Genomic DNA, 13862 nt, shown 5'->3' with positions numbered 1-13862 from the left:
AAGGTTAGATTATCAGTCAAAGTGATTCAAATAAAAGAACTTGTGAAATGAAACAAATTGTGTTGCAGAATGTTTAGATGTTTACATATCTGCAACTTTGTGGGTCTTGCCTTGACATGCATGAAAGGTCAGGTGGAAATGTGTGACGCAAATCCTCTTCCTGAACACACACCTTTATCCCATGTTACTGTGGTGTTCAAGGTGAAACCTCTCACTTGAGTCATGAACAAACATGTGCAAGGTCTGTTGGCTTGCTGCCTTGTGTAGGATGAATGTGTGTGTGTCTGTGTCTGGCTGTTTCCTCTATTTGGTCAAAAGAATGTGTGTGTGTGCATGCGCACGTACATGTGTGTGTGTGTGTATGTGCGTGTGTGTGTGTGTGGGTGTGTGTGTGTGTGTGAATGCACAGAGTGACCAAGGCCCTTTATGTGTGACATGAGAGGTTAGCCAGATGTCATGATGACCAGGAAGGCTTTTGTTTCGTCATGGCCGTGAATTGAGCATGATGATCTGAGCCCTGTGGACATTATTGGGTTTGTTTGTTTTTTTTTGTTTTTTTTTTTGGGGGGGGGGGGGGAGGGGGGGGTACGGGAGGGGGGGGGGGTGTTAGGGGGTGAGGGGGGGCATGGGGCGTGTTTATATGTATTTGCATTTCTGTCAGAAAAGATGGCAGTGTAAAAAGGAGAACGTTGTTTGTTTTTTTTTTCCCCCTTTTTTTTTTTTTTTTTTTTTGCTGCGATATATTTCACACCATTTCAATTCATTTGCCCCTGTTTTCCTCAGGAAATATAAAACTTTCTCTCCTCTTTGTCAGCCTGCCTGCCTGCCTGTCTGTATCTCTTTCTGTCTGTATCTCTGTCCGTCTGTCTCTGTCTGTCTGTCTCTCTTGCCAGAGATGTTGTCACTTGAGAAATGTGTTGGAATATGTCGCATGGTGCATTGGTAGATGAATGAACAAAGTTATTATGTGTAGGGTGGCCTGTTGGTTGCTGCCATTTTTCTTCAAAGAAGGAACTTTGTTTTGTTTCATTGTTTGCTTTCACCATTTTCATTTGTTTATTATAATGGTTTGTTATACATTGAAAGTTTATTGACACATTCACCCATGTCATAAGCACCTGGGTGTAAAAAAGCAGCTGTGCTTACTCCATTACCCTTGTTAAATAAAAATTTGTGTCGTTTCATGGCCAGTGACATTAAATATTTTAAGTGTCGAAGCGTCTCTCTCTTGCCAGAGATGTGGAGTAATAAAAGCACAGGAAAAGATGAAGCAATGATGATGGGGAAATGTTGCCCAAGAGGAAGATTTACCACACCGTACACAGTGTGTATGCATGGTGATTTATTCCTCTGCATCTGCATTGTGTTTTCCAGTTATATGAGTGGTTTCCAAACTTCATAACACAGATCAGAAGTCTTTATTAGATACAACGGACTACTAAGAAGAAACCATAAGATTTCTTTTTTATTGATATTATTTTGGATAGCACATCTGTGTGGGGGGGTGATGCACAGAAAGAATCGCACAGATAGATAGATCTCTGAAAGGAACATGGATCTTTTCTTGTGTACTGTCCCATCTTCTGTACTGTCTGAGTGACTTTACTCCCACGCCGCCGTTACATGTCCCAAGTCGGAACATGAATCCTTTTTTGTGTACTGTCCCATCTTCCGTACTGTCTGAATGACTTTACTCCCACGCCGCTCGTTACGTGTCCCCGGTCCGTCGCAGGGGTTCCTTGCAGTCCAAGAGTGGGCAGTCCTCCAGACAGATAAGACTTGTGTGGATAGCTGGCACTCAGACCAGGGCACTACAAGGCCTAGTGTGGTGGTGAAGACTTGTGTGGATAGCTGGCACTCAGACCAGGGCACTACAAGGCCTAGTGTGGTGGTGAAGACTTGTGTGGATAGCTGGCACTCAGACCAGGGCACTACAAGGCCTAGTGTATGGATGATTGGGGGAGGAGGAGACGAATGATGGGGGGTTGGGGGGGACAGAAGGAAGAAAGAAAGGGATATAGATTATAAAAAAAAAGCAAAAACAGCCAGTTAATGAGTTTTGATTTCACTCTGCTGATGAAGGGTATTGCGACTGCGGCTGGTTTTGATCAAGTAAGTGGTTTGTGTGTGTGTGTGTTTGAGTGAGTGTTTGTGTGACAGAATGAGTGTGTGACAGAGTGAGTGTTTGTGTGACAGAATGAGTGTGTGACAGAGTGAGTGTTTGTGTGACAGAGTGAGTGTGTAGGGGGGTGGGGGTTGAAGAAAGAAAGCAAAGGAGAGTGAGTGTGAAGGTGAGTGTGGGTTGAAGAAAGAAAACGAAGAAGAGTGAGTGTGTAGGGGGGTGGGGGTTGAAGAAAGAAAGCGAAGAAGAGTGAGTGTGTAGGTGGGTGGGGATTAAAGAAAGAAAGCGAAGGAGAGTGAGTGTGAAGGTGAGTGTGGGTTGAAGAAAGAAAGCGAAGGAGAGTGAGTGTGAAGGTGAGTGTGGGTTGAAGAAAGAAAGCGAAGAAGAGTGAGTGTGTAGGGGGGTGGGGGTTGAAGAAAGAAAGTGGAGAAGAGTGAGTGTGTAGGGGGGTGGGGGTTGAAGAAAGAAAGCGAAGAAGAGTGAGTGTGTAGGGGGGTGGGGGTTGAAGAAAGAAAGCGAAGAAGAGTGAGTGTGTAGGGGGGTAGGGGTTGAAGAAAGAAAGCGAAGGAGAGCGAGTGCTTTGGAGAATTATCCTCCTCCCACCTCTATTGTGGGTTCTGTTTAGTATTCATCTTAAGAAAAAAAATTGCCTCTCTCTTCCCTACCTCTTTCTCTCTGTCTCACACATAGACATACACACACACACACACACACACACACTCATGCATATATACACACACACAGGCATACACACACAGAGGAACTTGTCAATCACAATTGATTGCACTTTTGCAGTAATCTTACATGTGCAAAACAAATACACACTCTCTTGATCTTTCATGAACAACTTACACACACAATTTCTCTTTCTATGTCTCTTTCTCTCTCCCTCACACACACACACACTCACACACACACTCACTCACACACACACATGTACTTACACTCACACAGATGTGCATGCACACATACTACAAAACACATGCACACACCCCTACACACCCACACACCCATCCACACCTAGGAGATAAGGGAAACTATCTCCACCCTGAACCCATACAGGTGCTGTGACCTGGATTCAAACCCAAGACCCTCCTATCAAAAGTCCCGCGCTCTGACCACTCAGGTGTGGCAGGCCTCCATCAGAAGTGTGGCGTGACTGATCCTGCGTCAGGCAGGGGACAGGTTCCATTGCATGTGGCAGCCGTCAGGGGACCCATCCACTTAGTGGCTAATTCAGCTGAGTGGCTCCCTGGGGGGTGGGCAGAGGGGGGGTGTGAGGGGGTGGCAGTTCCCCGTTGGCCTGACAGCCATGCCAGCAGAAAGTCCATCCAGTGCAGTGTCACCTAACTCTTGGAGTGCATTTTGGAGTGCTGTGACCAAAGTCGTTTCTTTTTTTTCTTTTTTTTGGTAATGTGGAAGCCCAGTGTCATTTGCATTATTCTCTCATTCTTTCATCTGCAATGCTGGAGATTCCTTGCTGTGTGATCTTCGTTCCTTTTCTGGGGTTGACTTCAGAGCTTCTGAAAGTGAGGGAGAAGGGAAGGGGAGAGGGAAGACTGACCTGCAGACACACACACATACACATGCACACACGCATGCACATGCACACTGACAAACTGTGTGTGTTTGCACACAACACTCATAAAAACATTTATATTGAATAACCCCACCCACCCCACCACCACCACCAACTCCCCCACCCCACACACATATACACACACACAATGATACAACCCCCCCCAGCCCCCAGCCCCCCCCCACACACACCCCACACACACTATCATACCCCCCCCCTAACACACACACACACATATATATATATACACACACAGTCATACACCCCCACCCTCATTATATACATACACATTTTTTTTCTCAAGGTCTGATGAATGCATTGGGCTTGTGAATATCAGGTATCTTCCTTTTTTCTCTCTCTCTCTTGTTTTTCTCCAGTAGATGTGGTGGAGCAAATGCGGATCAGTCTGCACACTTTGACACCTTGAAACTGAAACTGAAACACACTTTAGTCCCCACCCCAGCCCTTCCCCTCTTTACAGCCCCTTGCCCCTAACCCCACTCCCTCCACAGTAAGCAAAACGAGTCATCAGGTACCTGTGTAGGTGCGAAAGGCTCAAAGAAACGCATCGTTAATTGTTCCTGATATTTCCTGTTTGTCCCTGTCCCTGATTTTTCCTCTGTGTGTCCCTGATTTTTGTGGTGCATGTCCCTGAAAGTGAAGTGTGGGGGCAGACATGTGTGCTGACAGGCCGGGTGGTGGCGTGCTGTGTGCAGGAAGCAGGACCTGAGGGAGCTGAAGCTGCTGCAGAAGCAGGAGAACAAGCAGTACCAGGACCTGCTCTACAAGAACCACTTGGCCACCGAGACACAGGAACGCAAGTTTGAAGCAGAGATGCAGGTCTGTTTCTTTATTTAGGAGGTGTGGGGGGATAAGGGTGGGAGGGTCTTTTTCCATCGTTGTGACGCATGTTTGACAGGGAAATGCAGGTCAGGTCATTTGGGAAGGAAGGGCACTTTTTTATGAGGGGGAGTGGGGGGTTTGGGGGTGTCAGTCAGCTTCCATCATTTTGTATGCAAATTTGATGGGGAAATAACAGTCTCTTTCTGAGAGCGAAGAGCACAGGATACATTAACAAAATTGTTTTTTAGATATATCTAGGGTCTGTGTTTCCGTTGCTGTAACAAAACGTTGATGGGTCGGGTCTTTTGGTGGCAGGGAAAAGCACAGGATTTCCATTATTGTAAAGCATGGTTAATGGGGAAATGCAGGATAGGTCTTTTTGAGGGGTGGGTGGGGGCACAGATTTTTGTGGGGGGGTGGGAGGGGATCTGATTCTATCAGTGGAACTGAGGTTTGACAGTGAAATGGAGTCATGCCTTTCTTTTTTTTTTTTTTTAAGAGGTGGATAGGGGTGCTGAAGGTTTTTATTTTATTGGGTCTGTTTCCATTATTGTAACTCAAGATTTGACCAGGAAACAGAGGTAATTTTTTGAGAGAGGTTGCAAGATTTATTATTATTTATTTATTAGCAGCATTTATGGTTGTTTTTTTTGTTGTTGTTTGTTGTTAATTTCGTGAGATGAGTCTTGGAGCTTTCAAAGTTCTTGTTCATTAAGGATGAGAGTTTGAAAAGGAAATGTAAGTGCGATGTTTCTGACTTACGATTCAGGATTTCTTCAGCAAGTTGGCAATGGTCTGAGAGCCATCTAATTAAGTTTTGGTTGAAATGTGCTCAATATCTGTTTAAAAAATGTTTTCGGCAAGTATCGAACTCTTTTTCTTTTCTTTTTTTTAAATTCCTGTCATGTGATCTGCGTAACCTGTGTGTTCTGTGTGTGTGAGAGAGAGAGAGAGAGAGAGAGAGAGAGAGAGAGAGAGAGAGTGTGTGTGTGTGTGTGTGTGTGTGTGTGTGTAACCTGTGTTTGTATGGATGTGTGTGTGTGTGTGTGTGTGTGCAGTATGAACAGGACACACAGATAATAACAGAAGTGTGTGTGTTTGTGTCTTATATGTTTGCTTATGTGTGATTATATGTTTGTGTGCTGTTTGTGTGTGCTATATATTATGTGTGTTTGTGTGCTACATGTGTGTTGGTTTGGTTTGTGTTTGTGTCTTATATGTGTGTTTGTGTGTTGGTGTTCTACAAGTGTTTTTGTGTCTTATATTTTTTGTGTGTTTGTGTCCTATATGTGTATTTGTGTCTGATTTGTGTGTTTTTGTCATATGCTGTGTGCTGTGGGTGTGTGGGCAGACCCTGCTGAAGAACTACGAGCAGGACATGGAGATACTGACCAAGCAGCAGAAGCAGGCAGTGGAGAAGGCGGAACTGGCCCAGCAGCAGGACATGAAGATGACCGGAAAACGCATCAAGCAGGACCAGGTCAGTGACAGTGCATACTACCCTCGCAGATCTCCGGTTTAATTTTTTTTTTAACAAAAATACCCAACAACAGTGTATCAAGCAGGACCAGGTCAGTGACAGTGCACACTTTCCTTGCAGAACTCTGGTTTAATAAAGAATATAAAGTGACCTATTTAAAGAAGAAACCACATCAAACAGGACCAGGTGTGACAGTGCACACTTTCCTCGAAGAAGTCTGGTTTTAAGTTTCTGTTTCAAGGATATGTCAGAGCATGTGGACACATTCATATACACTACACCACATCTGCTGGTTTAAAAAAAAAAATGACTTGATTTAAGTTCAAGTGAGCTTGTTGGTGGTGCAAGACAGAATGAGTTTTGGTGTCCTTTAAGTTCAAGTGATGTGGTTGTTGGTGCAAGACATAATGAGTTTAGGTGTCCTTTAAGTTCAAGTGATGTGGTTGTTGGTGAGGACAGAATGAGTTTAGGTGTCCTTTAAGTTCAAGTGAGCTGGTTGTTGGTGAGGACAAAATGAGTTTAGGTGTCCTTTAAGTTCAAGTGATGTGGTTGTTGGTGAGGACAAAATGAGTTTAGGTGTCCTTTAAGTTCAAGTGACATGGTTGTTGGTGCTGGACAGAATGAGTTTTGGTGTCCTTTAAGTTCAGGTGATGTGGTTGTTGGTGAGGACAGGATGAGTTTTGGTGTCCTTTAAGTTCAAGTGATGTGGTTGTTGGTGCAGGACAGAATGAGTTTTGGTGTCCTTTAAGTTCAAGTGATGTGGTTGTTGGTGCAGGACAGAATGAGTTTTGGTGTCCTTTAAGTTCAAGTGACATGGTTGTTGGTGCTGGACAGAATGAGTTTTGGTGTCCTTTAAGTTCAAGTGATGTGGTTGTTGGTGCAGGACAGAATGAGTTTTGGTGTCCTTTAAGTTCAGGTGATGTGGTTGTTGGTGAGGACAGGATGAGTTTTGGTGTCCTTTAAGTTCAAGTGATGTGGTTGTTGGTGCAGGACAAAGAGACGAAGAGGTTCCGGGACAAGCTGAAGCAGGAGATGAAGCTGCTGAAGCAGGAGCTGGACATGATGCCCAAGGGAGACAAGGAGAATGTCCGCCGGGCACGTGAAGCAAAAGAACGCGAACTTCAGGATAAAGTAAGATCAGGGTTGGGTATGGGTGGAGTATTTCCATGTTGTATGGAATTCTGCTTTGGCATTTTTAGGAGATTTATTTTATTGTGCTTTATTCGTCTATTTATTTTGCCCTGTTATTTGTACCTTGTTTCGGTATTAAGACATCCACTTGGATTAATTAAGCTGCCCCTACACCTCCACCACAAACTTTTCAGTCTTACAAAACCCAGTCACTGCTACCTTTGTAGAAGTCATTGTTATCATATTTAGGTTGCACTGGTCTTCAGTGTACTGATTCATATATTTGGGATTTACTTGTGGGCTGTTTGATGTTTTTAGGTTTAATTTTGTTGTCATCACCAGTTTGCCTCCATGGAAAGAGTGACAGAAAGATGTGGACAGCAAAGTTGAGCAGATGGATGAAACTGCTTGCCACATTGTACCTGTAGACTGAATAAAACAAGTTTAAAAAAAAAAGAAGAAATATATGGACTGATTTTTGCCCGTTCAAAAAAATGGGAGGTGAGCACATTAAGTTTCTCAAGGAGGCGTCACTGCATTTTGATATACGCTACACCACATCTGCTAAGCATATGCCTAACAACAGCATAAATCAACACGCTTGTCAGGCCTTGAGTGCATGCATACATACATACATATATATATATATATATATATATATATATATATTGTGTGTGTGTGTGTGCCTATCTGAGTGGATTTTTTTCTGCAGAATTTTGCCAGAGGACAGCATATTTGTTTCCATAATAGTTTGCCTTTTCAGTGCGCTAAGTGCATGATGCACCCAGGACATGAGGTTTACCGTGTCACCCGAGTGACTAGATGCTCAGTTTGATTTTCCAGTCAAACATGAGAGAAAGGGTGAGAGCAGGAGTTGAACCCAGATCCTGGCAGGCACTGTACAGGCAGATTATCACCTTAACCACTGTGGCCCGTTGTTCCCCAGGAGCGTCAGTTCCAGGAGAGCCTGGAGGAGAGGCTGCAGCAGCAGATGCGGCGCATGGCGGAGCAGCACCAGCAGAAGATCGTCATGCTGGAGGGACAGTTCCTGCAGCAGAAGCAGCAGCTGCTCAGAGGTCTGACTCACACACACACACACACACATGCACACGCAAACACGCGTGCGCGCACACACACACACACACACACACACTCTCACACACACATGCACACGCAAACACGTGTGCACACACATGCACACACACACACATGCACACGCAAACACGCGTGCGCACACACATACACACTCGCATGCAGCTTCCAGATTTTCAGTGTTACAAAAATAAGTCACTACCATCCATGGGCTTGTTAGAGTTGTGGGGAAGTGACGGCTGTGTGTGTGAAATCACGGGGAGTACATGGGGATCAGGACCACTGGCTGTTAATTAAGGCAGCTGCATTGAGGTGTTTTTTTTTTACAGGAAATTTCTCAAAGAGCAGTTTCTCGGAGGTGTGTTTGGGAGTGAGACATATTACTGTGTTTACTGAACTTCTTGGAAGATTTTACAGCAACCCATAGATAATTTTTGCAGTGACTTTTTAACAAAAATCCACTGATCACAGTATTACTGGGAGTGTTGTATTTGATTTTGGTTTGACGTGATCTAACTTGACTCAGCATAACTCAGATCACCCTGACATGACTTGAACCAATCCAACTCATCTCAAATCTCAGCTTGACTTAGCTCTACTGTGCTCAGTCTGAACAGACCCAACCTGCCCCATCCTGACCTGATCTGATGTGACCTTATCTGATCTTACCACATGACCTGGCCTGACCAGAAGACCTGACCTGACCAGATGACCTGGCCTGACCAGATGACCTGACCAGTTGACCTAACCTGACCAGATGACCTGGCCTGACTAGATGACCTGGCCTGACCAGATGACCTGGCCTGACCAGATGACCTGACCTGACCTGACATGAGCAGGGAAACTTTGCTGACTGTGCGGGTGTTGTGTGTTGTTTGTGCAGCGCGTGAGGCGGGGGTGTGGGAGAAGGAGAAGGGCCAGCTCCATGAGAAGCACCAGCTGGCCAGGGGGCAGTTGAAGGAGATGTTCTTCCTCAAGAGGCACCAGATGCTCACCAGGCATCAGAAGGTCACGCCACTACCCTCGACTTTTTTCTCTTTCTTTATTTTTTTAATTTATTTTTGTTTTTAAAAATATTTATTCGTGTATTTATTTGTTTGTTTGTTTATTTGTTTCATCTTTTTTCTTTTCTTTTTATTCTCACAAAATTTGTTTGTTTATTTATTTATTTATATGGTACTCACAATAAACATTTATGTATTACCTTCTCAGGTGTTACATGTTACTATTTCAGTTGTTTTAAGACATGTGAGACACATTTTTGATAATCAGGATAAGCAAATAACAAACGTGAAAAACTAATAAAAAATTTTTGAATGAAGACAAATTGGAAACAGAAACTATCATCACATGACAAACTAAAAACATATTATTGTCATGATAAACTAAAAAATTATCCCCAAAGAATTCAGTGATTACCATCAACATAATGGATAATATACAATCACATTGCCTACTGTATTGAAGCATGTAAAAATTTTCGTCTTGTGCAAAAACGTATTTTTCAAGGATTTGACACAGTTAAGAGTTCAAGCAAAGCATTCCCATGGCGAGATTAGACACCTAAATTATAGCCCTGAATGCCATTTATTATTAGTAAGATTATTGACTCACTTGTGTAAACAAAGTGAGTCTATGTTTTAACCCGGTGTTCGGTTGTCTGTGTGTGTGGGTGTCCGTGTGTCTGTGTGTCCGTGGTAAACTTTAACATTGACATTTTCTCTGCAAATACTTTGTCAATTGACACCAAATTTGGCATAAAAATGGGAAAAATTCAGTTCGTTCCAGTCATCTTGTTTAAAACAATATTGCACCTCTGGGATGGGCACACAAAAAAAAAAGAAGAAAAAAAAGAAGCCTGATTATATGCAAACTGCATTTACTGTTATATTTATATTTTTTGTATTCTCTAAACTTGGCACTTTGGTCTGATATTCTGACACAACAACAAGAGGAGTCATTATTATCATTTTTTGTTCAAACAGGAACTTCTTTTGCTAAGCATGGAATTTTTATTTATTTTGCAAACGTTTTGGTGCAGATAATAAAAAAGGGAAAATACTCTGTAATTAATGCTAGGGGACTTAATTTATCACAAGTGAGTCTTGAAGGCCTTGCCTCTCGTTATAATTGTTATAATTATTATCATTGTTATATCTGACAAGTGTGTGGTGGGTGTGGTGACTGCAGGAGATTGAGCAGATGAAGCACTACAACACCCAGGAGGAAGACATGCACCATGCATGCCATTCATCATTATCATTATCATGATATCTTATCTAACCTTAACGAATGTGTGGGGGGTGTGGTGACTGCAGGAGATGGAGCAGAAGAAGGAAGACATGCACCATGCATGACATTCATCATTATCATTATCATGATATCTTATCTAACCTTAACGAATGTGTGGGGGGTGTGGCGGCTGCAGGAGATGGAGCAGAAGGAGGAAGACATGCACCATGCATGCCATTCATCATTATCATTATCATGATATCTTATCTAACCTTAGCGAATGTGTGGGGGGTGTGGCGGCTGCAGGAGATGGAGCAGAAGGAGGAAGACATGCACCATGCATGCCATTCATCATTATCATTATCATGATATCTTATCTAACCTTAACGAATGTGTGGGGGGTGTGGTGACTGCAGGAGATGGAGCAGAAGAAGGAAGACATGCACCATGCATGACATTCATCATTATCATTATCATGATATCTTATCTAACCTTAACGAATGTGTGGGGGGTGTGGTGACTGCAGGAGATGGAGCAGAAGGAGGAAGACATGCACCATGCATGCCATTCATCATTATCATTATCATGATATCTTATCTAACCTTAACGAACGTGTGGTTGGTGCGGCGGCTGCAGGAGATGGAGCAGAAGGAGGAAGACGTGTACCACACATGCTGTTTATCATTATCATTATCATGATATCTTATCAAACCTTAACGAACGTGTGGTGGATGTGGCGGCTGCAGGAGATGGAGCAGAAGGAGGAAGACGTGTACCACACATGCTGTTTATCATTATCATTATCATATCTTATCTAACCTTAACGAACGTGTGGTTGGTGCGGCGGCTGCAGGAGATGGAGCAGAAGGAGGAAGACGTGTACCACACATGCTGTTTATCATTATCATTATCATGATATCTTATCAAACCTTAACGAACGTGTGGTGGATGTGGCGGCTGCAGGAGATGGAGCAGAAGGAGGAAGACGTGTACCACACATGCTGTTTATCATTATCATTATCATATCTTATCTAACCTTAACGAACGTGTGGTTGGTGTGGCGGCTGCAGGAGATGGAGCAGAAGGAGGAAGACGTGTACCACACATGCTGTTTATCATTATCATTATCATATCTTATCTAACCTTAACGAACGTGTGGTTGGTGTGGCGGCTGCAGGAGATGGAGCAGATGAAGCGCCACAACACCCAGAAGGAGGAAGACATGCAGGCCAAGCACACTGTGGAGAAGCGCCGTATGCCCAAGATCCTCAAGGCCGAGGCCAAGACCCGCGCCCAGATGTTCAAACAGAGCCTGCGACTGTCCACTGTCGGCTCTCCCGAGGACGACAAGATGAAAATAAAGCAGGTCAGAGGGTCAAAATAAAGGTCAGAGGGAAATGTGGTCAGCGCTGGGTCAAAATAAAGCAGGTCAGAGGGAAATGTGGTCAGCGCTGGGTCATAATAAAGCAGGTCAGAGGGAAATGTGGTCAGCGCTGGGTGAGAATGAAGCAGGTCAGAGGGAAATGTGGTCAGTGCTGGGTCATAATAAAGCAGGTCAGAGGGAAATGTGGTCAGCGCTGGGTCATAATAAAGCAGGTCAGAGGGAAATGTGGTCAGCGCTGGGTGAGAATGAAGCAGGTCAGAGGGAAATGTGGTCAGTGCTGGGTCATAATAAAGCAGGTCAGAGGGAAATGTGGTCAGCACTGGGTCATAATAAAGCAGGTCAGAGGGAAATGTGGTCAGCACTGGGTCATAATAAAGCAGGTCAGAGGGAAATGTGGTCTGCACTGGGTCATAATAAAGCAGGTCAGAGGGAAATGTGGTCTGCACTGGGTCATAATAAAGATCAGAGGGAAATGTGGTCAGTGCTGGGTGAGAATGAAGCAGGTCAGAGGGAAATGTGGTCAGTGCTGGGTCATAATAAAGCAGGTCAGAGGGAAATGTGGTCAGTGCTGGGTGAGAATGAAGCAGGTCAGAGGGAAATGTGGTCAGCGCTGGGTCATAATAAAGCAGGTCAGAGGGAAATGTGGTCAGCGCTGGGTCAAAATAAACGTCAGAGGGAAATGTGGTCAGTGCTGGGTGAGAATGAAGCAGGTCAGAGGGAAATGTGGTCAGCACTGGGTCATAATAAAGCAGGTCAGAGGGAAATGTGGTCAGCGCTGGGTCATAATAAAGCAGGTCAGAGGGAAATGTGGTCAGCGCTGGGTGAGAATGAAGCAGGTTAAGGGGGTCAGATGGAAATGTGTTAAACACAAGCAGGAAGGGGAAGTACAGTTGGGGAGGGGGTGGGGGGTCAACTCTGGATCAGACTGAAGCAGATCAGGGGGTGTGGTGATGTGTGTGGTGTGTGTGTTGACATGTGGCTGTGTGTGTGTGTGGTGATGTGTGTGGTGTGTGTGTTTCATGTGGCTGTGTGTGTGTGTGATGATGTGTGGCTGTGTGTGGTGTGTGTGTTGACATGTGTCTGTGTGTGTGTGTGATGATTGATGTGTGTGGCTGTGTGTGGTGTGTGTGTTTCATGTGTTTCATGTGGATGTGTGTGTGTGTGATGATGTGTGACGTGTGATGTGTGTGTTACCTGTGGCTGTGTGTGTGTGTGTGATGATGTGTGACGTGTGATGTGTGTGGCTGTGTGTGGTGTGTGTGTTTCATGTGGCTGTGTGTGTGTGTGATGTGTGATGTGTGTGGTGTGTGTGTTACATGTGGCTGTGTGTGTGTGTGTGATGATGTGTGACATGTGATGTGTGTGGTGTGTGTGTTACATGTGGCTGTGTGTGATGTGTGACGTGTGATGTGTGTGGTGTGTGAGTTAAATGTGGCTGTGTGTGGTGTGTGTGATGTGTGTGGTGTGATGATGTGTGACGTGTGATGTGTGTGGTGTGATGATGTGTGTGGTGTGATGTGAGATGTGGCGTGTGATGTGAGATGTGGCGTGTGATGTGTGTGATGTGTGACATGCGATGTGTGTGGTGTCACAGTTTGAGGAGAACGAGAAGCGGCGGATGAAAGCAGAACAGCAGCGGCAGGACAACAAGCACCGGAAGCAGTGGGAGGAACTGCAGTTCAAGAACGAGACTGCCGTCAGGGAGCTGGAGCAGCTTCAGGTGAGACTGGCCATGTGCTGCCATCAAACTCACCTGTGAAACACACCTGAGTCACACTTGTAAAACATACCTGTGAAACACATGAGGAAACACCTGAAAAACATACCTTTGAAGCACACATGACAAAACACCCCTGAAAAATATACCTGTGAAACACAGCTGAGACACACCTGAAACATACCTGTGAAATACACCTGTGAAACACATGCCTTCACTTCACTTTATCCCTTTTCCATCAAAAATGATGAAAATATCCAGTTGTTACAGATGTGCATGTAA

The 13862-nt window shown here is 44.4% G+C and overlaps 1 protein-coding gene across 7 annotated transcripts in view; it reads left to right on the top strand.

The window, feature by feature from the left end:
* LOC143293384 (serine/threonine-protein kinase 10-like) overlaps positions 1–13862 on the top strand; it is a 70412-nt gene that overhangs the window by 52188 nt on the left and 4362 nt on the right. For all 7 annotated transcript variants that reach the window (XM_076604199.1, XM_076604198.1, XM_076604201.1 and 4 more), the window contains 7 exons: positions 4418–4541; positions 5896–6024; positions 7015–7155; positions 8102–8231; positions 9131–9255; positions 11657–11845; positions 13458–13583. In XM_076604199.1, the coding sequence (XP_076460314.1) occupies positions 4418–4541; positions 5896–6024; positions 7015–7155; positions 8102–8231; positions 9131–9255; positions 11657–11845; positions 13458–13583 (964 nt within the window). The remainder of the gene's footprint in view (positions 1–4417; positions 4542–5895; positions 6025–7014; positions 7156–8101; positions 8232–9130; positions 9256–11656; positions 11846–13457; positions 13584–13862) is intronic.

The sequence above is a fragment of the Babylonia areolata genome, chromosome 19 (genome assembly GCF_041734735.1).
Source record: "Babylonia areolata isolate BAREFJ2019XMU chromosome 19, ASM4173473v1, whole genome shotgun sequence".
NCBI lineage: Eukaryota > Metazoa > Mollusca > Gastropoda > Neogastropoda > Buccinidae > Babylonia > Babylonia areolata.
This window is presented reverse-complemented; position numbering and strand designations above follow the sequence as displayed.